The sequence below is a fragment of the Carcharodon carcharias genome, chromosome 9 (genome assembly GCF_017639515.1).
Source record: "Carcharodon carcharias isolate sCarCar2 chromosome 9, sCarCar2.pri, whole genome shotgun sequence".
NCBI classification, from domain to species: Eukaryota; Metazoa; Chordata; class Chondrichthyes; order Lamniformes; family Lamnidae; genus Carcharodon; species Carcharodon carcharias.
Window position 1 is genome coordinate 39378213 of NC_054475.1, and position 26904 is coordinate 39405116.

General features: G+C 39.1%; 1 protein-coding gene across 2 annotated transcripts in view; it reads right to left on the minus strand.

The window, feature by feature from the left end:
* LOC121282009 (cysteine and glycine-rich protein 1-like) overlaps window positions 1–20304 on the minus strand; it is a 33931-nt gene extending 13627 nt beyond the window's left edge. For both annotated transcript variants that reach the window (XM_041195323.1, XM_041195322.1), the window contains exons 1-2: window positions 20194–20304; window positions 4541–4653 (exon numbers count right to left, since the gene is read on the minus strand). In XM_041195323.1, the coding sequence (XP_041051257.1) occupies window positions 4541–4652 (112 nt within the window). In that variant the 5' untranslated portion in view covers window position 4653; window positions 20194–20304. The remainder of the gene's footprint in view (window positions 1–4540; window positions 4654–20193) is intronic.
* Between the last annotated feature and the right edge of the window lie 6600 nt (window positions 20305–26904).

A 26904-nucleotide genomic window follows, 5' to 3' on the forward strand; every position in this document is an offset into this window, starting at 1 on the left:
TTCAAAAAAGTTTTTACTTTCCTACCTAAAACTCAACTTCACACATTCATCAAGGACTACATGGAGTCTGCTCTCATTTTCTTATGCATTCTTTAAATGCCAAAGTTGTGTCACAAAAGATAAACATTAAAACAAAATTCCAGCTTTCTGAAGTTCTGTTCAATTAATTTCCAATTTTCCCTGAATGGATGGTTTCAATGGAGATAAAGGAACTGACAGCATCAACTGGAATGTTATTTTGATCCTTCGTGCAAAATTAAATTTGGCTGTGATCACTCCCAAATACCATGATTCTCCCAACGTTATTAAAATAAGGGAAATATTTCTGAGGGGAAGGATGAACTATAATTTGTGGATAGATTAGTTTAGCTAGTATGCCTTCCAAAACTCATCCTTTTTAATAAGTTGCTTATGTGTAACATTTAGAATATTCAACTCAGACAGCCTTTGCTTGTTAAAGCGTTCCAGTATCTTGGCTTACCTTTCAACCCATACATGGCAGTCAGACAGACTGTTTTTTTTTAAAACACCAATTATGGTTAATATTCAACATTAAATTGGCAAATCCTACATTAAGGTTTCAAAACTGAAAGCACCAGTTGGAAGAGTTCCCAACAGCTGAATACCCAGGGAACAAAGTACACTGCATTTAGCAGAAAACGTCATGCTTTTGTCTCAATATTTAATCAACATTAGGTTTGTTTCAATAATATTTGACTTTACAAAGCATGATTTTTATTTGGGTTCTTAACAGTGGCTAGGTGTCATACATCATCTATGGCATATTCCATCCTGCAAAACAGATAACAGACTTGAGAGTGTATGTACCATTGCAGATAAATATTCTGTTGGATGTGAACTGGTTTATAGACAAGAGTCTCTATTTGACCAGTCTGGACAAATGAGGATTACAGGTAATGGTTCATAACCACAGAAAAGTTGTCAAAGTCTTTATGTTCCAACAGTGCCTACCATTACAATCAGATAAAAATGGAGTACTTAGGTGCCATACCATACTTGGCACATGAACCATCCTGCAGCAGCTGGCAATTGTAACTCCTTTAATTCAGTAAATATGTTGAAACTGGAGTTTGTTAAATAGATTCAACTGTAGGAGTTTGTTGCTAACAAAACTAATATCATGCTAATTAAAATGGCAAACATTATATTAAAGGGTCTTTATTTAGTCCTGTAAAATATTCAATCAACAGAACTTGCACCCAAAGACTTGTATTCATTGTACCCCAATAAAACCTTAGAGAATTTAAATTTTGAGAGTGGAAATATCCAATTGATGAAATGATCAAGTGGATGATATAAAGCTTCATTTCCAGAATACCTTTGATAAATTCTTATCATCAGGCCAAATTATATTTATAATATGATATATAATCAATTACTATGGTGGATGGGAAACTGGCTGCAATCATGTAATGGCGGCTGTTATCAATGGAAACTGATCTGTATGGAACCTATATCCCAGTGGGGCCCTGTAGGTTCTGTATCAACTTGTTGTGGTCATCATCCTTAAACTTTGATTTAGATAAGGGCATTAACATAATGTCAAGTTTGTAGAAGACATAAAAATGTGCAAATGGGTTGCAAATTTGGATTAAAATCAATTTGTTGCAGTTCAATTTACCCAAATTAGAGGATTGGGCTATATGTGGCAAATGTAGCTAAATGCATTATTATGCATTTGGTTTGGGGAAAAACCCCAGGCAAGGAGTGGACGTGGAGGGTAATGAAAGTCATTAAAATGTCCACAAGCAGAATGACTGAGAAAATACAGGCTTCAGTTGTATTTCTAGGACAATAAAAAGAATGCCATGCGAGTGAATTTCCTTGGTTTCCAGGGTTTTAGTCACCTTGGAGTGGTGCTATTTTCAGTTGGAAACACATGGTACAGCAACCTTCAGTGCACTTGCAACTTTAAACAGCTCCGCCCCCCAGGTGTCCTTTTCATTTTCAAGCCACTTCACAACCTGCCAGTTAGACACCACATTTACATATGGCTGCCTGTTAACCACTCCCTCCAAACATGGGAATTTCCTGGACTTAGCCTGCCAATGAACATAGCAAATTACACGAGTTTCCATTTCGATCAGTAGCTGTCAAGATCAGTTGTCAAGAATGGAAGCAAAGACTTTCTGGTAACAAAGGTGCCATCTGAGGGCTAGAATATGGCTGATTCCTCATGCTGCATGCAAGTCATGGGACAGAATTTAACCTGGTCACATGGTACCTCTCTATCTTCTGCTAGATGGGAAGCTTGCTCTAACTGTACTGGTTGAAGGATAACAATGTGGAAGGGCACTGTGGAAATTACTTCTACAAATGAAGCCATGCGATCTATTCATATCCACCTCCAAAGACTGACAGGATCTTGGTTTAACATCACATCCGAAGATGGGACCTCCAAGTGTACAACACTCCCTTGGTTAAAATCAATCCCAAAACATCCTTCACATTTAAATATTGCAAGTAAATTCTAAAGTGTATATGGTGCTAGATCACAAAAAAAAGTCAGTTTATATGTTTGGAAAAACATCACTATTTCAAATACATGAGACTATGCACACAGTACACTAAAGCCTCAAGTTAGTATTTACAACTTGAGACTAAAGAGGTAAAAATGCATTTAAAATTTTGATTAAGTTCAATTTTGATGAATGGAGCTGGGGCTTGACTTAAAAAGTTTAAATAGTGCGTCATTAGTCTCGAATGAGTATTACATATTTGTGTATGGATGTGGACCTATTATGTTGCACATCAGCCGTTACACTTGGGGATTTCCATTATTGCTCTCTCCCTCCATGTTATTTTCTAAAAAAAATTTTAAAATTCACTACCTCAGATCTGCCTGTTCATTGTTTCTCCTTCCTCTAATCCTCACCTATATAGGCCATTTAGCTGATGAGCTACAGCATCAGCCAAGAGCTGTCACAAGAATGGCTGCAGATTACCAGAGTGCATTCAAACCAAGATGATTCAATAATAGCTTACTTGGACGGTGATGTGGTGCAGAAACTGAAAATACTTTTTCCATCTCCTTCACCCCTACAACTTTTCCTATCCTTTGCCTAGATGAAGACAATATGGTGAACGTTTCCTGTTGTCTTTCTAAACATGTCTAATTAAATCTTGGCCATAATTTAACATTTCAGGAACAGACATTAGCCAAGAGATTCCTGATAAATGGAGGCAGTAAAGGAGTATTTAGGGATCTGTGGAAGTGGGCAAAGCTTGACAACTCCCAACTGCTAATAGCAAACTTGAAAGTTATTCATCAAGACTGTTAATTTCATAGAACATAGATTAGGAATACAGACAGCCAGTTCCTTCCAAGCATTCAGTACAAGAAATGAATGTTTACTGTGTAACAACTAACTGGCTGAACAGTAATGTAAATAACAGCACTTCATAACATCAGTAATAAAAATACTTTTGTCAGCAACATTTCACCTTCCACAATTCTTATTAACCCAACTATCAAATATGAGTTCGGATCGAGGTGGGAGGGAGGCCAGTAAATGGTTCCACAAAAAAAATGAAAGGAATTGGTGGTGAAGTGTGAGCTCATCCAGCCAAAATATGCCACTGACTTTAACAATATTGGTATTGACCATAGGTCAACAACAGCTGTTCCTTTATTCTCCCCCCAACCCCGAAAAGTGAGGGGTAACTGAAAAAAATTTAAAAACAGGAGTACAAACTGCTGTTGCCATTTCTATAAGAGTGCCAGAGTTAAAATACTGGGGCTGGTTTGAATCCAAGGTATTTTTTGAAGGCAGGAGCGAAACCCCTGTAGAAAGCTCAGCAGGGGGCCAATTGTAGTTCAATAATTATTTTAATAATGCTTCAATGCCTACAATTTACAACTAGCAAACAAGTGTAGAAATGGTGACAGGAGTCAGAGAACCAAAAATAATGGTGCTCGTATAAAGTTATTGCTGGGAAAGGGAAAGGGAGCTCTTGGGTTGCTGGCACTGGGAAGTAGAGGCAAGGATGTTTCCTGGGGGCTCAAGAACTCTTTCCAGTGCCCAGGAAAGCGTTCCCATTCCTCCTGGCCCATATGTTTTAAAAGATACCAATTGGTCATCAACAACAGGTAGAGTGGGGTAGTGGGGGGGCGGGGGGGATGATTGCCAAGGAGAGCAAGAAGAATAATTAAAGAATGTCGGAGCTGCTCCTGGTGACTGATCATAGTATCAATCCACAAATGTATAAAGGCATTCTATGGACTGTTCTGTAAGACCAGTAAGACTTGTCTATTGAAGTTTGCTGCGAGAAAATACTGCAATCCTTAAAAATGCTGCCAATAATTGAAAACCCTGTTCTTCAGCATTTCGATGTAAATTCACTGTTTCGACTGCAATAGAAGAGAGCGTAAAGAGTAAATATTTGTGGACATGAATACGATCCCTCAACATGTAAATACTGGAACAAAAGGAGAATTGGAGTCAACTTGCAAGAACCTACCATTTAAAAACTGGATCTCAAGATAGAAGAAATAGTTCAAATTCCATAAAATACTCACTGCAACGGAAACAGGGCTTGTGAAAGTATTTCCCATCACACTGCACCTCCTCAGCAAAGTACACAGTCTTCAGGCAGACGCCACATTTATTTCCACCACCAAAGTTTGGCATTCTACAATAAAGAACATACATCTCTTCCTGAATATCTGAATGGGACATTGTCATTTTTATGCGCAATGTTTGAAGCTCAGCAAGCTGCAGTTAAAAGAAAATTATCAGCTATTAAAACTATTCTTTTTTCAAGAAAATGAAGTATTGATTTATTGCCTCCTCAATACACAAGTGAGTAAAATGATTCTTGTAATGTATACTGCATGGTACAGGCTAGAAAAGTCCGAAGCAACTGTGATTGTCATAGAGTTAGCTGATCTAAGCAAAATCCATGGTGGGGCTAACTACTTTAGTTGTGGAGAAGAAACTGATGGTAATCCCATCATTCCTTATTGTAAAGTATAAATATGTTTGCCTTGTCTAAAAGGGATCAGATTTGGATACAATACCTTCCTTACAGTCAAGTGCTCAACATTAGATCAGCGCAGAATTTGATGGAGTGTAAAGTTGCATAAGAATGTGAGTTGGATTAGGCCGTTTGGCCTTTCAAGCCTGCTATGCCTCCCAGCAAGACCTTCTTCCTTCCCTCACATTTCCATATTCCATAATCCATTGGTCTTGAATACACCCAATAACTGAGCACCCACAGCTCTCTGGGGTAGAGAATTGCAAAGATTCACAACCCTTTGAGTGAAGAAATTTCTCCTCTTATCAGCACTAAATTTTATTCTGAGGCTGTGACCCATCCTCTAGGGGAACCATTTTCCCAGCATCTACCCTGTCAAGCCCCTTAAAAATGCTATATTTAACTTGATCACCTCCCATTTTTCTAAACTCCAGGGAATATGAGCTTAGTCCACTCAATCTCTCCTTAAACTGCAATCACCTTATCACGGGAACCAGTGTAGTGAACCGCTGTTGCACTCCCTCCAGCACCAAGTATTTCCTTAGGCAAGGAGACCAAACCTGCACACACTATTGAAGGTGTGGCTTCACTAATATCCTGTATATTTGCAATAAGACTTTTTAAACTCATATTCCAATCTCTTTGTAACAAAAGCAGACATATCATTTCCCCCCGCCCCCCGCAAACTGCTTTATGATCCTGCATGTTAACTTTTTGGTGGTTCTGGTGCAAGGATATCTAGGTCTCTCAATGCAATGTTTCCCAATATCTCAACATTCAAATAAATCTTTTTTTTTCTAAACAAAGTGGAGAACTTCAGACTTTGTCACATCGTATCCCATCTTCCAAGTTGTTGCCCACCCGTCCATCCTGCCAAACTTGGAAGGAAATTGGATAAATTAACATCAAGTCGCAAACTGAAAGATTGTTTACAAGAGTTAAAAAGGAAAGGAAAGGAAAACAAGAAAACATTTTTTTAATCTAAGAGCAATTTATTACCCACAGGAGTAAGAATCCAGTTTCAATTGTTCTCTTTCTGGGCTGGAGAGTTTGAGTAGCTTTGGATAAATGTAAATCTCATCGTTAAAAGGGTTCCTTGTGCTGTTGAGTAGCAGCCCTAAGTATCTGTAGCAGGTTTAATTGGTACTTGATGTGCAAAGGCAGCTATTTCTTGAAACTCAAGAGGTTGACAGCAATTTTGTGGCAATTTGCAACGCTCAGGCTCTCTCTTTCTCGAGCGGGACTGGAAGTTCCCACCCAAACTCAATGAACCTTTGCCTGATCTGTCAAATTTTTTGTCCCACTCGCGGCAACTCCCACCGCAGTCAGGACCAGAAAATCTGGACCTCAAAAGTCTACTCGTTGTATACTCAGAGACTGTTCCCATTGTCTCCAAGCATAAATATCTTGCACCTTCCTCTCAGTGAAACAATCTAAGCCTTCCTTTGATCTGCTAACAATCAAACCACTCAATCTTACTGTCAGGCAGACTGCAGAACAGGTCACATGACCCACTTCATTTATGCTAAGTTTAAAGCTACAGTCTTGAAATATAGTAATCTTTTAAACTTCGGATGTAACAAGATACCTTGCACATAAAAATAAATACAAGAATAACTGTAACATTCCCAAACTAATCCTCAAAGTGTTTCAGACCAAATTACAATTGACAGTGTACTCATTAATAACAGCGAAAGCATTAAATTTGCCTGAAAATGTTGACAGAATGCCCAAGCTCATAGATGTGGAAGGTACTAAAGAACTGCCAGCATTTCCCAGGGTAATTGCACAATGGAAGCAGTGTAGGTGGGAGATTTAAAGTTTAAAATAAAGACCACTTTATAAGTTAATGAACTATGTCATCCACAGAGAATTTGAGTTCTGGGGTCAGTTTAAGTAAACAGTTTCAAGTTATTATTAGCATCAGTTGTATACTTATCAAATAGCTTTCTTATTTTTTAGGGATTTTATTATTGCCAAATAAGGATGAGCAAACATTTTTCATCCAACATTTGCAGAACCATGAGCAACTCAATTTTTGTTTTGTTTTGTTTTGAGTGGGGGATGGGGGTCAAGCTGTTAGCAGCAGGCCATTAATGATCTTAACTTTGCAAAATAACAGCCATTATATTTGAGTTTTTAGCCTATTTGAAATAGGCTAAAAGGTCCACTCCTCCATCACCCCCTACACCTCAACCCCCTCCCATGGCACCTTCTCATGCAACCACAGAAGGTGCAACACCTGCCCCTTTACTTCCCCTCTCCTCACCGTCCAAGGGCCCAAACACTCCTTTCAAGTGAAGCAGCATTTCACTTGCACTTCCCTCAATTTAGTCTACTGCATTCACTGCTCCCAATGCGGTTTCCTCTACAATGAAGAGACCAAATGCAGACTGGGTGACCGCTTTGTGGAATACCTTCGGTCTGTCCGCAAGCATGATCCAGACCTCCCTGTTGCTTGCCATTTCAACACACCACCCTGTTCTCATGCCCACATGTCCGTCCTTGGCCTGCTGCATTGTTCCAGTGAAGCTCAACGCAAACTGGAGGAACAGCACCTCATCTTCCGACTAGGCACTTTACAGTCTTCCGGACTGAATATTGAGTTCAACAATTTTTGATCATGAACTCTCTCCTCCATCCCCTTTCCGATCCCCCTTTTTTCCAATAATTTATATTGATTTTTCTTTTCCCACCTATTTCCATTATTTTTAAATATATTTCCATCCATTGTTTTATCTCTACCTTTTAGCCTATTTCGATCCCTTCCCCCCATGCTACCCCACTAGGGCTATCTGTACCTTGCTCGTCCTGATTTCTACCCTTAATGCCACCTATTAGCACATTCCTTGGATAATATCACCACCTTCAACACCTCTTTGTCCTTTTGTCTATGACATCTTTTGGCTGTCTCCACCTATCACTGGCCCTCTATCCAGCTGTACCTGTCCCCCCGACACACCCCCCCAACCCCTTAAACCAGCTTTTATTTCATCCCTTTTCTATTTTTCCTTAGTTCTGTTGAAGAGTCATATGGACTCGAAACGTTAACTGTGTTCCTCTCCACAGATGCTGTCAGACCTGCTGAGTTGTTCCAGGTACTTTTATTTTTGTTTTGGATTTCCAGCATCCGCAGGTTTTTGCTTTTATCTTAGCGTTAATATGGGGTCTATTTAAAATTGATTTTGCTGCAAAAAGCTCAACTCCATTAAATAGAGGTATTAACTCCAGACATTGGAAAAATATCTATTCTACTTCACAAATGTTGAAAGATTCCATAAAACAGATTAAACAAATGACTAGTCAACATGCAACGTCTGTCTTGTAATCAAGTTTGAACAGATCTTGCTTCAGGCAAGCATTTTTGTGCTGTTACTTCAAATACTTTGATCCAAGTTGTAAATGAAAAAAAACTTCATGAAGCAATATGTCATTCATGTGCCTTTGATGCAATTTTCGAAGACGAGACAGTGCAATTTATGACTCCTTGAAAATGCTTAAAACCCAAATTAATTCATTACAGCTACAAACCTTGAAACAGGAGTGTGAGCTGAAGGTTTTGCTTCAAGACCATTCTTGGTTCATCTTCTATGTTAAATATAATTTTGAATAGGGACAGATAAACAGAACAAAAATTGATAAACTATTTCCAACTGAAACTAATTTTCCAATTAGACAATAAACCACAGGACACAAAAATAACGACCATGTTACTCAGCATTTTCAGAATCAGGGTCCACCGTGATGAGAATTGGGGCCTATTGTCAATTAAAACAGATGGCATAAAGGAATGCAACACGGATCAAACTTTCAGCTATAAAAGAAAAAGCTTCTGATTTTGCAGCAGTTTTAACATAAATGGGACAGATTTGATCAGACAACTGTCTTACACCCTGCCTGATTTTACATCACTGACTTCAATAAAGGGTAAATTCAGATTGAGCGTAAGATGAGGGCCGTGACCTGGACAGATTTTGTTCCTGCCAGGCAGGTTAGATTAAAATTGAGGCTTTGATGTTATGCAAGTGATAGTGGCTTTGAACACCTTTCATCCCCACATTTAGGTCAATTACTGGAACTCTGACCATGATCACTAACTTACCAGGTTAAATACAGGGAGCACAGTCAATACCCTGGACCACTGTCATTGTAATTTGGTCTGAAACACTGAGGATTAGTTGGGAACTTTAAAATTATTCATGCAATTATTTTTTATGTGCAAGTATCTTGTTACATTTGAAGTTTAAAAGATTACTATATTTCCAGACTATAGCTTTAAACTTAGCATAAATGAAGTGGGTCATGTGACCTGTTCTGTAGTCTGCCTGACAGTAAGATTGGATGGTTTGATTATTAGGAGATCAAAGGAAGGCTTAGATTGTTTTACTGAGAAGAAGGTGCAAGATATTTATGCTTGGAGACAATGGGAACCGTCTCCAAGTATACAACAAGTAAACTTTGAGGCCGGGATTTTCCGGCCACAACTGCAGCAGGAATCATCAAGAGTGGGCAAAAAATTTGACGGATCAGCCAAAGGTTCATTGAGCTTGGGCGGGAATTTCCGGTCCCGCCCCAATCCCAGCCGAGTCTCCTAAAGTCCCAGGAGAGTGGTGGAGATAGAATTTTAAACAGTTGTGCTGTAAACTGTCCATTTATTTCCAGGATGAAAGGGAGTTGCGATCAAAGATAGCTAATTAGCATTTCTACTTGGATGCAAGATTAATGTGTTTCACATTGCCATGGGGAAAGAGGGCAGAAGAAGCCATGTTTTGAGATCAGGGTACAGTCTTCCCTACAAATCAATGAATATTACAGCCAGACAGCAGATGTTCTGTGGGTCAACAGAAAGAAATGGCTACTTGACTTCGTGGGCTAACAAGCCAGGTGTGGGAGGGATTCATTCCTTAATTGAAAAGATGCATCCAGAATCTAAGGATTCTGGCAGATTTGTTCTGACATTGCAAGAGAGAAGAAGCATCATCTAAATTGGCCTTGCTGCTGGCGGTGGATTTAAGGAACTCTGAAAGCTGATAAAAGAACCTGGAGCTGGTCATTTGAAGTTACTACTCGGTAGAGTGGGAATAACTGTGCACCATTTGCAAGAAGGACTGTAATTCCACAAAGAGTGCAACAAGGGAAATATCACTCTGTATTTTAAATTATAAGTTGCCTACAAAAAGAAAGTGTTCAGTCTTTAGTAATTTTAGTCATTTGTTACAGTAAAAGTTTTAAAATGTGAAATCTTGCCAAGTCATCCTTTCCAACAATAACGTAAAAAGGAAATTTGAATTGTCAAAGTTGTTGGTCCCTTCGGAGATTGTTGTAACAATCTTTACGTGCAGCCGAAAACTAAAAATATACGTTGAGTTTTCTTAATAAAAAAGGCATCTCAATGACAACATTTTCATGTAACAAATTAGTTGCTTTATTCACACTGTTTCTGTATCAGCAGCAACACCCTTAAAATGATACAGAGGCCCATTAGCTCAGATATATCTTGGGTCAGACAACAACAGATCAACTTTCAAAGGAAAACTATTACCTCTCCTAAAGCATATTTATTAAAAATAACAAAAATGTTATTTTTTTAGCCCAACAAATCTGTTCCTGCCACAACCTTATATATTATATCTTTATTTTGCCTCATCTCACTGAATATTTTGGTATCACCACTGCAATCAAACTTAGGGAGAGGTGGTGTAGTGGTATTGTCACTGGACTAGTAATCTAGAGTCCCAGGGTAATGCTCTGGGGACCCTGGTTTGAATCCTGCCACGGCAGATGGTAGAATTTGAATTCAATAAAAATCTAATGATGGCCATGAAACTATTGTTGATTGTTATAAAAATCTGGTTCACTAATGCCCTTTAGGGAAGAAAATCTGCCATCTTTACCTGGTCTGGCCTACAGGTGACTCCAGAGCCACAGCAATGTGGTTGATTCTTAAATGCTCTCTGAACAAGAGCAATTAGGAATGGGCAATTAATGTTGGTCTAGCCAGTGATGCCCACATCCCACGAATGAATAAATAATAAAATTCCCTGCATCCTTCTTAACTCCCTAATAACATATGGACCACAGCCCCTTAGTTATGAAACTGGCTTAATTCTATATCAACATTAGGGAAGGCAAATTGTTCACCTGCCATCCACCAATACCCTTCCCCAACCCCATTTATTCCCTCTTTAACAAAGGTTATTTCATGAATTATGTGGCCTCATTTTGAGTTCTGCTCAATAATTAGTCTAATTTTATCCCCGCAAAAACTAATGAATGAATTGTTCTACACTGTAGCAAAGGCAGATTTTCAAATAATACAAAGCACTACAATATTAGGAGCCTATCACAATTTAGTACCAACATTCTAATTGGGATTTCATAATTAAACATTTTTAGTACAAAACAAGATTGGAGAAAAATAAATTAACCACATGTCTGGGTGAAAAGTATTTACTATAGAATAAACACCAAAAAAGTCAAGGCTCTCTATCCTAAAGCATCTCACATGTTTACAGGCACATATTTTGCCTTGGGCAAAATGGATTCAAAACACAGATGTACACTTTATTACCTGGAACTGTGAAATGTTTTTAAAAAACAGTAACCGCTGACTTGTGGGTATAATCTGTACAGCTATTCCTCATACTTCTCTACCCATTCCTGGCACATTTTGATCCAATTGCTTAACACACCTTCGAGCTACAATATATTGCATGATTGCAACACTGAAACTGTTTTATGATGATCACATAGTGTTGGCTCTAGTATAAAGAATGCAACTTCATCTTCTAAGTGGGAAAATTACATTTTTTTAAAAAAAGAGTATCCAAGGATCTACTGACTCATTTATGGTGTAAGGCCCATTCTCTACCCTGCTCCTTCCCCAATAGATTTCTTACAGTTCTGTGGATACCAGCAACCCTTAAACAAATATCAGCAAGCTCCTGGACCATGAAATTCAATTTGCCTTTCCTAATGTGCCTACACATTCATAATTTTAGTATGAGTCAATTGGCATAAATCTGGGTTGGGTGTCCAGGCTGAAACACTGCCCTAACCCAGGACACTGAAACCAAAATACTATTCCAGCTGGGCTCTTTAACCAGAAAACAAGGGCAGAAAGGGCAGGGCAGAGGATGGCTCCAAAGCACCTCAGCAGGGAGCCAGCCTGCCCCATGCCAGCCCACTCTGCAACCATAATGGGCTAAATAGGGCCAATGTGGGACTTCTAGCCCTCACTGGGGAAGAAGTCAATCCCTCAGGAGCTGCCGGCCAATTGAAATAGCCGGCAGCTCCAGCAGTCCTGGCAGGGGCAAAGATGTGTTAGTGGGCAATGCAACGAGGAAGAAGGCAGCCCATGGATCCCAGAGACAGGCAAGTCCAGGGTCTTGGACATGGAGCATTTGGGCAGGTGTGTTGGGGGGGGGGGAGGGTGGCTAGTGGTGGTTGAGAGGGTAGGAGTGGAGTCATTAATGCTGCAGGTTGGTAGGAGGGGGGGCTTGTAGCCTGGGATGGTGGCCTTCCAATCCAAAAAATTAGAAATTGGACTGCCAACTCTCACCCAACTGGCAACACCAATCAATCAATCATTTTATGGCATGGGCAGCATATTATCAGGGTCAACTGGCTTGTTAATAAGCCCAGTTGACCCTGATTATTTATTCAAATATGGTGAATGGGCTGCCAATTTTGACACCTGTCTGCCCACCTACCACCCCCTTCCCATATTTTGAGGGGTGAGCTGGGCAACTGACCAAATTTACATGCCCCCACCCCCGCTTCCACCCTAAAAACGCACCTGGCAGGCGCATGTAAAATGCAGCCCCAAATCTGAGATCTTCAGGCTAATGCAGGTGCTACCTTTACACTTAAGATCAACAGGGTTTTTATCTTAGAAGTTTAAGATCAGTTAGATCAGTTAATCTTTAGCAAAAAATGTCACCAACATGGTGGCAACAGGACTTCGTTTTTCCTAATTGGAGATTCTACAAGCAGGCAATAAGTGTCTTCCATGTGTAACATTTTCAAAATGGTATCAATGTAAAATTAGTCAGTGCAAATACAGCTACAATGCCTTGAAATTAGCTTTGAAAATCAAGCCAGTAAAATATCAACTTTGTTAATGTTCAGTTAATTGAAAAGAGTAAAGCTACATAATCATTTGAAGTTATGCCAATTCAAAAGAAAAAATTAAAAGAAAAGAAATCTGTGTACTCAAAACAGCAGCTTCACTTTTGGCATTTCAAATACTTTGTACATTTCTTATCCCAAGCAAAATGTCCAGAGATTTTTAGAGCAGGCCCAAATCAGACTGTGGCAGCAAGCTGCTGGTCCAAAAGGACAGCATTTTCTCACAATGACAGGAATAAATAACTGAAAATTTGCCACAATTTAGCTGCAAGTTAATTACCGTGCAAAGCCAGTCAGGCGAGACAACTAGAATGACGTGAATGTTACCTCTTAATACTAGAGACTGGAATTTGTCAGCAGGTCCACCTATTTTCAATCCACTTAGTGTGTGGTGATACACAGAAACATTCCAATTTATGTTAAGAGGCATAAAGAAAAAGCAGCAAGTGGCCTTCATTCGACCATGTGATCTGTTAAAAAAACTTCTTCCTCTCTATTCAAAACGTAACATCAAGATGGCAATACTCTTTCAATAATTGACTTGTGTAATTAGGACAGCCCTAGTAATCCTGCTGTGTAGATTATTTTCAGAAGATGCCAGAGATGCCATTTAAATGTACCACTGAAATATTTAAAAGCAAATTGCAGTTCTGTTGTGCTTATATTGTTTTGCAGTAAGCCAAGTCCATACCATGATGCCTTCTTGCTGTTCCTTCCCAATACCTCAGCACCTTTCCATTACATTTCTAGACATCAATCCTTGGTTAAAAAAGCAGACAGCTGACCGGCTCTCAGAATGCTGACAGTGGGGGAGATTCGCCAGCCAAAATTACTTTATTCTATCTGAAAAGGCTCTTAAAGGATGGATGTGGCCAGAAAGTAGAATGATGAAGTTAAACCACATAAAAGGTGAAAGTTATGGGGTTCATAAACCATACCACCAATGGGACTCTAACCCAAAATAAAGAATAATTTAGCTTTTGGACAAGAACATACAAGTTTAAGGACTGAGTCATCAAAATATATTTTTAAATCTTTGTAATTATCATTGTTTTGACTCCATAAATTTGGTATATTGATTAGTTATACAGGCCTGAAAGATCTAATACTGTTCTGTGACAGTTAAATAGGGTAACCAATTTTAGCCAGGACATAGTGGACAATACTCTGCCCTGGATTAGGAAATTAGATGGAGGCAGGAAAGAAAGAAAAAGAAGTCCAATTAAATCACCAATCCTGATCACTAGCCAATGACCCCTTGTCGTGTATATGTATGGATGCAAGCTAAGGACAGATAAAGTTTAGCTGTAATATCTCCAAAGCCTGACAACACATGGATGAAAAATGATCAGTTGGACAAGGTGTCAGAGGACAAACAACAACAACATCATCTCAACATGAGTTAGTGCCTTCAGTAAGGGAGGTGTGTAGAAAGAAGGGAGATGGTGGTATAGTGGTAATATCACTGGGTTAGTACCCAGAAGGCCAGGCTAATGCTTTGGGGACATGGGTTCAAATCCCACCATAGCAACTGGTGGAATTTAAATTCAATTAATAAATCTGAAGTAATATGACAACCATAAAAACAAATCTGGTTCACTAATTCCCTTTAGGGAAAGAAATCTGCTGCCCTTAAGTGGTCTTTGACTCTATACTCACAACAATGCAATTCACCCTTAACTGCCCTCTGAAATGACACACTATGCCTGTAGTAATTGTAGCTTTCAGGAATGTAGTGACTGTAGCTTTAAGACTTACTGTATTGTATAGCATATGTGGCAGTGTGAATGAATCAGCTCTAAACACATTGAACCTTAGAGTGGGAATTTTTCTAGTTGTGGAACTTGATGGAAGCATGTAACTGCTGCAGCAGTCTGTAAATAAAGTTTGATGTTTCTGATGAGAAGCCTGTCTGGAAAATCAAGTCATAACAATGCTACTCGGTTCAAGGGCAATTAGGGATGGGCAACAAATGCTGGCCTTACCAGTGATGTCCACATCCCATGAAAAGAATTTTAAAAAACTACTTTATTCAGCACATTATCATCAATATCCCAAGGAATTTAGCTACAAAATAGCAGCCCTAATCAAATAGCAGACTTAATTATTAATTTCTAAAACACAAACCATGACACTGCAAATTCCTTTGCAATTCAAACCTCAACCAACATGCAATTCAAAATTCAACCAACATCTAATCAATATACTTACGAGAAATTAGACAGATCAGCCTGAAAAAAAGCAGCCAAAGTGGCCATTCAGAACCTATTACTGCTTCTACATCACCAACAATAAAAAAGGTGGAGCAAGCAAAGGGAAGGTAGTCAAATATATATTTCATCCATTTTCATGCCTTTAAAGTATCAAATCTATAGCAATCACCTCACTTTCACTCAAAATCAGCTAACTGTTTCTTCATTAGGGCTGTGAGATATACAGGTAGAACATATTTGACTTCAAGCTTGCTTCTTGAAAGTTGTGTGGCTTCATACTATCAAAAAGCCCCCTCTAATGTACACCAGGCACGCTTACAATGGCCTTCAATAGTTTTTCACTCTATCCCCAAGTGAAGGTTTACTTCATTATCTGAAACTGACATCATATTTTCTTTTCAAATGACTTGCGAGTCCAAATGACCAAACCCAAAGGATTGCAAAATGTGGTCACACCAGAACTTTATACCATGTCAGATACAACAATATTCCAATTGTTTTTGTGCACAAGTCCAAGAAGGCTCTGTAAACTCTGAAGTATTGGCAACACAAAGATCCCTATCAAAAATAAACAGAAAATAAACACACATAAAAATCATCAATTCAGTCACTGCACACTTCTCTGGGCCAAAAAAACTGACATGTCAACGCCCCTTTAAAAACATCAACATGAAACCATTGTAGACATTCTGTTGAACATCCTCCTGAAACTTAGGATGTGGAACATTCTTCTTACAAGATTGCTGAAACTGACTTAACCAACAGCGCACACACACTGAAATCAATAACTGGAAGTAACAGAACAAGCTAGTCAAGTATCCTTTATCCGTAAATCTGAAAACATCCAAAAAGCACACTTATTTTGAGCCTCAGACATTTAGCGTGGGAAGTCTAATTGTTTGTCTGCACTGTTTACCTTGTGAATATTGTGGCGAACATGTCAAAAAGAAACTTATTACAGGTACTCTATTTATTATTCAGTAATACCTCTTACTTTTGTAGCTATTTTATTTACTTTTGACTATAGTTAGCCTAGGCTTAGGACAAGTATGTTTATTTGCAGTATCTGATAACTGAAATTATCTGAAATCCAAAATTCAATCAGGCCCAAGGGTTTCAGATCAAGGATGCTACTAGACCTGTTCTTCTATTTGCTGTCCAGGTCACTTTCTAATCATGCTGGCTGAGACTTTCCACTTCTGTGCTCACCAGCCCAAAATGTTGTTCCTATTCATTCTAATATAGGGTGGGAAAGTGAGGAGACAGGCAACTGTAAAGCCAAAAATACCACTGCTTCTTTCCTCATATTTCAGACCAAAGGCAGAAAAAAAAAGCAATTTCCAGGCCCTCAGGATTATTGCTATTAATCCAATAACTAAAATAATTTGTGTGTATAATCAATCCATCAGGACTTGTCCAACAATTTCCCCAATACCCTTATGAAGACACCTGTTCCCCTTCTAAAATCTAGCAGAGATATATGCTGGGCAGGAACCCGGTTGTGGGGGGGTGGGGGGATATCCCTAAACAGCAAAAGAGAAAAACAAAATAGACAACGGGTCAATCAGCATCAGAAATAAAGGATAATATTTAGAGTGTGGATGCTGTTGAACCAACAGTGTAATAGAGGGGCACACAATAAACCAGAGTCAGGGGAATGGATTGAGGGCTCTGGCCATACTGCTGGTGGAGATTGCCGAGGTAGGTTGGAAAAAATCCCATGCACACACATTTGAAGCAAAAGACTGACCAGGAGCTAATGTTAAATTGGAAAGGCGCTTTCACGAATGGACACATTATGTGGTAGATTTTAACCCATTTAAAAATCAATGGTCACATCAACTGGCAAAGTGCACAGGTTGGTCATCCATTCACCAGGCAAGCAGCAGGCACCAAAAAGTTAACTTCACAGGGCACACAGATTGAATATTAGAGGTCAGGGCTTAGCTGCTGATAGCAAGGGAAAGTGGGAGGAAGTGATTGTACACAATCCTAACAGCACTGTGGGTGTACCTACACCACATGGACTGCAGTGGTTCAAGAAGGTTGCTCACCACCACCTTCTCAAGGGCAACTAGGGATAGGCAATAAATGCTGGCCCAGCCAGCGAAGCCCACATCCCATGAATGTTTTTTTTATTCAATGTTGTTATTTCTTGGGACAGCATTAGCCCAGATCATTTTTGTAGCTCCCCTCACTCACCGTGCAACTAGAGTAGCAGCAACAAAAAAATTCAAGATTTATCTTTTTAGAGGGCATCTTTTTTCCAATTGCCCATTGAACTGATCAGAGCGTACAGTGCGCAGTTCCTACTTTAAAAAGGTAAATGAAGCTCAATTTATGACATAGGATTGAAATATTGTGGCCGAAATCTTTCATATTTAACTCAAAGGAGCCCATTACCTGAAGCAGGCGAGCACTTTTAACACCTTTTAGGCCCCTTTTAAAATGGATGGGCTGCATTTCCCTTAGAGGTGGTAAGGGTGCAGATTCTATTTTGAAGGTTTCCTCATTGTTGCCGTTTTCAACTGGCCAGTAGTTATTGGTTTATCCGCCTCTTTCTCCCTATTTTTTTTTGGAGGGGGGGGTGTTACAGGGGTGTAACAATTTAAATCCTCCAGTCCTCAGGATGTACAGTGGTGCTAAGAAGGATTGAAAGATTATGGCTAAAGTCTCCACCCTTACTTGCCTCAGCCACTTAGGATACATTCCACTTAGACACCAGGCTAGGGCATTCCTTATCAATATGCCTCATAATTTTAAACACCTCCAGTAAATCTCCACTTAACCTTCCCTATGCTTCACTTGTCTCCCCACATACCTGAAGTCATGCACCCCTGGTAAATTGCCACTGCACCCATTCCTGGCATGCTTCCTAAAATATGGTTCCCAGAATTGGCTACAATGCTCTAGCTGTGGCTTAACCAGTCATCTATAAAGGTTCACCAAAATTTCCTTGCTTTAGCACCCAATGCTTCTAATTATAAAGCCAGGGGTCCCATATGCTTTCTAACAGCCTTCTCAACTTTGTTCTGTCACCTTCAACAGATCTGCATATGTGAACCCCCAGGTTCACTGTTCCTGTCTCTGTCACATCTCTGCCCCTTTTACCAGTCTCTCTATGCCATCCTGAAATCTACTACCACTGACCTACTATATTTTCAAGCTTTCCCTCATTTGCAAACTTTGAAACTAAACCCAAGTGCAGGCCATTAATATATAACAAATAGAAGGGAGGTGGTCTATTAATAACCTACCTCAAGGAAACACCACTGTATATTTCCCTCTAGTTTGAAACAACCATTGACCACATGCTCTGCTTTGTCTCTTAGCTAGTTCCATTTCCACACCGCCACATTAACCCCATGGGCTTCCAAATCTGCTAACATGGCACTTCACCAAATGCCACCTGTATAGTCATCATTACCCTACCTTCATCAACCCTCTCCATTATTACACTGGCACAATTTTCTTTCAACAAATTCACAATGGGAAGCCATTTGTTCATTCTTGTTCTTCAAGTGACAAGGAATTTTGCCCTGGCTCATTGTCTCTTAAAGTTTCCTCATTGTTGCCGTTTTCAACTGGCCAGTAGTTATTGGTTTATCTGCCTCTTTCTCCCTATTTTTTTTTGGGGGGGGGTGTTACAGGGCTGTAACAATTTAAATCCTCCAGTCCTCAGGATGTACAGTGGTGCTAAGAAGGATTGAAAGATTATGGCTAAAGTCTCCACCCTTACTTGCCTCATCCACTTAGGATGCATTCCATCTAGACTGGGTAACGTTTAAACTTTTGAGTGACACCAGCTACTTAAGTACCTCCTCTTTATCCTATCCAAGTTTGCAATTCCACTCTTTTTCACTGTGACACTGGAAGCATCTCTTCCCTATATAGACAGGCAGATGGGAAATATTCATTCAGTACCTCATCATGCCTTCTGTCTCTACAAAGTTTCCTTTTAGGTCCATCACTAACCCCATCCTTTCATTTTTTTGCATAGTATTCCCTTTTACATTACTAACTAACCTTTCCTCATACATACTTTGTCCCAATATTTCCTTTTCAGATCTCCTTCAGTGCCCTGTTTCTCTACTGTATTACAGACCTGACATTTCTCAGCTTCCCTTTTCCACTTTCACCTTAATTGCTATTTGTTTAGCCATCCTGTGAACTTTAAATTTGGATGCCCTTCAGATTTTTCTAATTGAAAAAAGAGAAAATTATTTTGAAAGGACTAAACTGTGCATTCATTAAATTCCCCCCCCCCCCCCAAAAGGCCGTTAATATTATGGATCTGAGCAGAGGCATGTTTGAATCCTGTAAGCTGAGGTCACACAATTAAAATAAAACACTCAAAAGAAATTTCATTATCATTTTTTTTGCTCCGCCTCTATAACCCTGCAAACTCCGCAGCAAACCCACATCAACTTAAGCTCCCGATTATAAAGCAACCCTTCCTTTACTAACAGCGCACATGGACGGCTTAGGCAATTCAAATCATGCCGTTAAATTTCCTGTTACGTCTCATCAATAGTTGGTTTGCTCCCCTCCAAGTTTGCAGAAAGTCATCTGGACCTCCGTTTTTTGAGTTTTACCTTATATGGAAACTGGGCAAAACCCGACAACTCCCGTATACAGCAGCCCGGCTGCCCAGCACTTCACGAAAATCAGTCATGAAAACGCCCGGGGGGAGAGAGAGAGGGAAAAAAAGCAAACTGTCATCGGAAACTTGTGGCTTTCAGAAAGAAAATAGGTCGCCACTCTTTCTCCAGGCACCTGCCGTCTGCACCTGAAATTGTCTGATCTGCACCAAGGCATTTGCAACAACTAACTCTTGCTTGTTGAAAGTTACCTGCTGTAATAACTGGAACTTGCAGCGTCCTGGATCCCACCCGCTCCGTGATAATACTGCTGTGCCTTCAGCACTCAATTTAAGGCGGAACTGTGGCCAAGGACAACGCCTCGTCCCTTTGCACTCAGCACTAAAAATGACGTTATCACTGTCAGAAGTTTGCATGCCAAAACATTTCTTTCTCAGTTTTTAAAGCTTTGATTTAAACATTTACAAGATCGTTTACGTTTATTTATACATGGTCATGAACAGTATAGTCTCTACGAGCAAACACTTGCCAAACCTTATTTTTCATTTGCTCCACAGATCAGGTTCTGACCAAGTAGGAAAAAGATACTTTCGCCACACAGTGTTTTCTTATAATCTGCTCACCATTTGCCTCAAATCAAACTTGTTGACAGACCCCATTGATTTTATGTCATACTCCAGCACTTTTTCCTCCTTTCGTACCTCACCCTGATCCAGCCCCCTTAATTGTCATTTAAAATTCTTGAGAAGCCTCCCCAACACCACAAACCCCGCTCGACGTTACTACGAGATATTCTCCCGCTATTCCTCCTTTGCCCATTGCATTCAGCAATTCCTCATAATTGATGATTTTATTCTAGTTCTCCTGCTCGGAATTAACCATCCCCTCTCCCCTGTCTCTTCACTCTCACTTCCAAAATCTAGTGCAGGAGATGCATGAACTTCTATCTCACCGCTATAGTGACTACATATTAGCTACTCCGACCTCTGCCATCAAGCTAACCCTCATCCCCTGGTCTAGTCCTGAAGCTAGTTCTAGCTTCTCTGCCATCTCCCATAATGTTCTGGAAACTCATCCATGAGACCCAAATTCCTGCACCTTTCACCCTTTTTGCCTAATAAACTTCTGTCATTCAAATCCTCTTTCTAGCCCCCATGCTTTCTGATGTTCCCTCTCCTCATGTACTGCCCTGCCCCCATCCCTTTCAAAACTATCACCACTGGCAGCGGCCACAAAAATCCAGTTAGTCCCATCGCATCCATTCCCTGATATTTCTTTCTCTCCAAATCAGTGAACACTTTGTTACCTTCCAGATCTCTGCCCATTCCTACAATTTCTTAGGATGTAAAGAAATAATTTAATCTACATGTGTGTACTTCACATGAACTGTGGACATGTTTAGTTTCTACAGGTATGTTAATGGAACCCAGCCTTACCTCCCTAACTTCTCTCATGATCTCTTCACTACCTGTGTTGTCGGACTCGTTCTCTGACATCTAGTCTTGGATGAACTGCAATTTCCAACATTTGGAAGACATAAACAATGCATTTTGCTATTGCCACAAACTCAGTACCCATGTCACTGATTTTATCCATTCACTGTTTGTGACTGGGCCAGGCTATTATACCTTGGAGTCCTGTTTGAACCTGAGCTGAGCTTCTGACTGTATATCAACAACTGCACAAAAGAAACCTTCCTCCATTCCATAACACACTAGCCTCCATTCCTATTTGCTGCTAAACCTTTATCCATATGGAACCTCCATATTGGACTATTCCAACACTTTTCTGACCAGCCACCCATCTTTTACTTTCTGCAAACTTCAGCTCATCTGAACTTCTGCTGCTTGTTTCCTGCCTACAGAAAAATCAATGCACCAATCATCCATCTTTATTAGCTCCCAGTACCTCAACTCAAATTCTTACCGCATGTTTAGATTTCACCATAGTCTCATATCTCCCAGTCTCTTTAACATCCTCTCTCCCACCATGAACTCTCTGTTCTTTGTCTCAGGCCTTTTATGAAACCCCCACCAATGGTGTTTGTCCCTTCAGCCACCTAGACCCCAAGGGTGTGGAAATTCCTGCCTAACATCTCTACCTCTCTGCTCCACTTTAGAGAACCTCCTTAAAATCTAAATCTTTCCCAAATAATATTTTCTGTCTTGGGTTAGCACCTATTATTTTGATAATGCCTCTTAAGTGTTTGGGGACATATTTCTACACTAAAGGTGCTATTTGATGCAAGCTGCTGTTGTTTATATTACAGAACTGCGGATACTTGTCAAAGTGAAACTTTTAATATCTGGGGTGAAGCTTTAATATATTCAGTGAAGTTAATTATGGGCCAGGAAAGTGACAATTGATACATGATGTCAGCCAGTTTGAAATCTGGCTTCAGTGGTGCAGTTGCTCAAAACAGGGAAAAAAAAACTTACAATGCTCTTGTATTCTCATCTAGCAGTGAATACTCCAATGAAAATCTTAAACAGAATGTTTTTGTCTCTGGATAGTTTACCAGTGTTCTTATAATAGTCATGTGAAAATTAGGTCAAGAGAGTGAACTCTTAACCATAAATCTTTGCTAACAAACTAATGTTGTTCTTGAGCGTTTATTAACTTATGTTGCCTATTAAATTACTTTTGGTAACATAAAATTATAGTGCTATGTATAGTAAAATGTTGTCCAATATTAGCCACCAGCCACATGAAGATAATTGATAATCCAGGTGAGACAACCTGTGCTTCTGACTGGTAAATAGAAATGTGTAATAGACACTGTCATTGGCCATGTGATCGCAATATTCCATACCTACATGGTGTGAGCATATGTAACTTAAGTTTCCTTGGTAAAAATGTATGACAAAAAGCAAAGTGTGGAAGTGTGCTTTGATCATTGTGAATGCTTTGCCCTTGTTTTTAGTGGATATGTTAATCCATGTAAAGTAAAACCCTCCTTTAAAATAACAGAGGAAAGTTATACAAATCATTTAAGTGTTCATCCACTTGGATCACCATCAGTATACTTGTTTTCAAAACAATATTTTAATATCAGAATTCCAGAATGTTACAAGTGATATTTTAAATAAGAAAAAGAAAGCTTTCATGGGTAGCACATAATGCAAATTAGTTCATTTTCACAGATTAATATCAATTAATTTCAATCTATGGGTTACTGATATTACTTTGAATGTGAAACTTAACAAGTTTAAATTATAAAGGTCAACGTTACATGTCTTGGTCCATGAGTCTTCAATCAATGTGATAAGTTGGTAGCTTGACCTTTATACTTGGCTCAAACAAGTCATAAAGGCACATTTGTATTGTCAATGAGAATATACTGCATGCTCCTTCACAGTTTCACTCTTCAATAGCATGTGTGTAATTTGTGATTTATTTCACAAAACTCAAAGTATTTTCCCCTCGTTTATGATAAGCATCAACACTAGCTTTTATCTTCATGTTTGCCATTGATTTCTCTTGTGATTGTATTGTACATTAGATTGCCAATTTAACCCTTTCTACAGCTGTATGCCATTTAACTATAAGCATTTCTTTGCATTAATATAACTGTTTTGTAGTGTTACCATTGCAGTTTATGATGGTAATATACTTTAGTGGAACACAAATTGGGTAATATATCACAGCCCTCTTTCACTGCTCTCCTTCATTGCAGCTACAAATATGTTTTTCAACTACATTGCTACAGAGAGGCAACTTTAATGCAGCACTATAGAAAGAATAAAAATAATTTAGAAAACAAACAATTTGCCTTAAAAATTGTGATAACAAGTGGGCCTTGATAAACCCCTTGATTATGTGTACTTCAACACAAAAAGCTACTAGTTATTTTGAAAGCTGTGAGAACGCAATGTAAAAGTTGCAAAATTTAACAGAAGGAGAATAAACAATGATTATTAGTTGGAAGAGTCCTGTTGTGCTGAGGAGGGGTCAAGCACTGGGTGCTCCAGAACAGTGTTAGATCACAATCTTTTCCAATTTATATCAATGACATGGATTCAGATTGTCAATAGAACATAATCACATTTGCAAATTTGCAAACTATAAATAAAGAGGAGTCAAATTGTAGGAGGTGGTCAGACGGACCACAATCTTAAACTTACTTGCCAGTTCCCAGTGAATACCATTTCCCCCGAAGCAGGAGACATGACAGGTCATGACCCGATGCTCATATAAAGTGACTTCAAGGTTGCCATTTAAATGCCTGCAGCAAATCCAATTTTCTTGACTTTAATATTTTAGTTGAGGCACATGAGTCCCTGAAGGTCTTAGAATGCCAGAAATTGTTATAATCCCTTTGGAAACCAATGAGTGAAAGGACCAAAAGCAGAACAAAGGTGAATGGATCGGTCATAGAGCTTTCAGTGTCTTTCTTCATGTACAAGGTGTTGCAGATGGCATCTGTGACCCTAAATTAAATGAAAGAATTTGTAGTCAATTAATTGTAAGCAGGTATCTGGCCACAGAAATATCATCATTATGTTAATTGTCTTTAATTTTGGGAGAAGAAATACTCAAGAGGGGAAAGGATGGGTCTTTGATACCTTCGCTAAACTAACATCTGTGAGCTGTGACCCCACTGAAAAACCTCCTATCAGCAGAAGGTGACACTGGCAAGAAGTCTGAGCATCTGTTTGCTGGTCTACAACCACTGAAAAAATCAGCAAAAAGGGTGAAATTGATAACTAAAATGCTGAAAATGATATTCAGAGTCTAAATCTGAAAGGGAAAATGTTTAAAAGTATAACAGTAAGATTGGAAGAATGTTTGCAAAAACGGTTTTGCACGAAGCTTGAAATGGTCACTCCCAGAGGAAATGGGAGTTCTTCACTTAGGTTTGTGCCACATTTGGTGTCAGTAGTGCCCATGTTTCCATTGTGCAACTGTAGTCAATTTCAGTCCAACCACAATTTCCTTTTGAATGTCTAACTGCTGTTTCAGTGGACTGCCCAATCCCCAGCCAGGTGTGTAATATCACAGTCTTTGACCAAGCTTTTACTATGCCTGTAGACTGTTCAACATTCTAGCCCAGACCAGCTGTCTATCATGCAGGCAAATGTGTACCTATCCATTGGGCCAGCTCAATTTAAGTTATCCCATAATCAGAAAATCAGGTTTCATAATTGCACTTTAAAGGTAGCCATCCACTGACTCCCATGCTAGCTAATGTTAACATCCCTTGTTCCTTGGATACCATCTCTTTCTCTTTCAAATGTATGGTCAACATTCCCTCCTTAAAAATGCATCCTCATATGATAGAATAACATATAATCTACAGCACAGAACCAGTCTATTCAGTGCAACATGTTTATACTAGTGTTCATGCCCTATACAAGCTTCTTCCCACCTTTCTTTATCTAACCTAAACAGCATAACCTTCTACCCCTTTCTCCCTTATGTTTATGTAGCTTCCCCTTAAACGTATCAATGCTATTGCCTTATCTATTCCTTGTGGTAGCTGGTTCCACATTCTTATCACTCTCTGGACAAAGACATTTCTCCTAAATTCCCAAATTGATTCATTCATGACTATTTTACATTTATGACTCTGGGTTTTGGTTTCCCAAAACATTTTTCTACATCTATCCTATCAAATTCTTTTTTAATCTTAAAGAGCTCTTCCAACTCATCCCTAAGCTTTCTTTTACTGAGAAAAGATTCCGAGGCTATTCAATCTTTTCTGATAGGTATAACCTTTCAGTACTGGTATTATCCTTGTAAATGTTTATTACAGCTTCTCCAATGCTTCTATTTTTTTTTATGATATGAAAACTAGAACAGTTCACAATACTCCATGTGGTCTAACCAAGGGCCCTACACAAATTTACCTCAAATGTTCTGCTATTTAATTCAATCTCTCTATAAATGCCCTCAAGTGCTTTGCTTGCTGCTTGCTTTTTTTATGGCCTTATTAATCACTACATTTAGTGATTTATGTGCTTGTACCCTTAGATCTCTCTGGTCCTCTACCCCAAATAAACTCATACTTTCCAAAGAGTTTGTAGAATTCTTATTCTTCCTACCAAAATGATCCGTCTTGCACTTCTCTGTATTGAAATTAATTTGTGAATTGCAAGTCCATTCTGCAAGTTTATGAATGTCCTCTTGTATTTTGTCACAGTTGTCTTCTGTATTAAATGTACCTCCCAGTTTGGCGCTATCTGCAAATTTTGAAATTGTGCTTCCAATTCCTGAGTCCATACAAATGTTATGAACAACAGTGGTCCATTATTGATCCTCATGGAATACCACTTCTTACCTTTTTGCCAGTGTGTGTAACTGCCCTTAATTCCTGCCGTTTGTTTCCTGTTTTATACTCAGGATGTTATCCATTCTGCTAGTTATCCCAAGACTCCACATGCTTTAACTTTAGTCATCTGATTACCATGTACTACTTGTAAAAAGACTTTTTGAAAATTCAAATATAGTACATTTTATCCAAATAGATTGTTTGTTTTCTGCAAATACTGACCCATCCCCAATTTCTTCCCTTAGCTGTTTCATCATCTCTCATTTTCATGCCCATCTCTTTCAATATTTCTGTCCAAATCCTTCAAATCAAGTTACCACCCTGCTTACAGCACCAAGATGCACCTGGCCAAAGTCACAAACATCTGTGATCATGGTGCATTATCCCTGCTGGTCTCTTTGATTTCTTTACTGCATTTGTAATGTGACCATGTCATTCTTTTACATTATTGTCCAGCACTGCAGACTCTCTTTGTGTAATTCTGCTTCTATCTATCCAAGCCTCACATTTCTAGAAATGTTTTTATTGTCTTCCAAAGTATTGTCTTTGAACCTACCCTTTTCCAAATCTAAATGTTGTCACTGACCATCTGAAGAATCAAGGTCAATTTTCATATTATGTAAGCTTAATTTGCTCAGATTTACCTTTGCACCAGCTCTCTTGACCCTACAACCGCTTCTGTGCTATAATC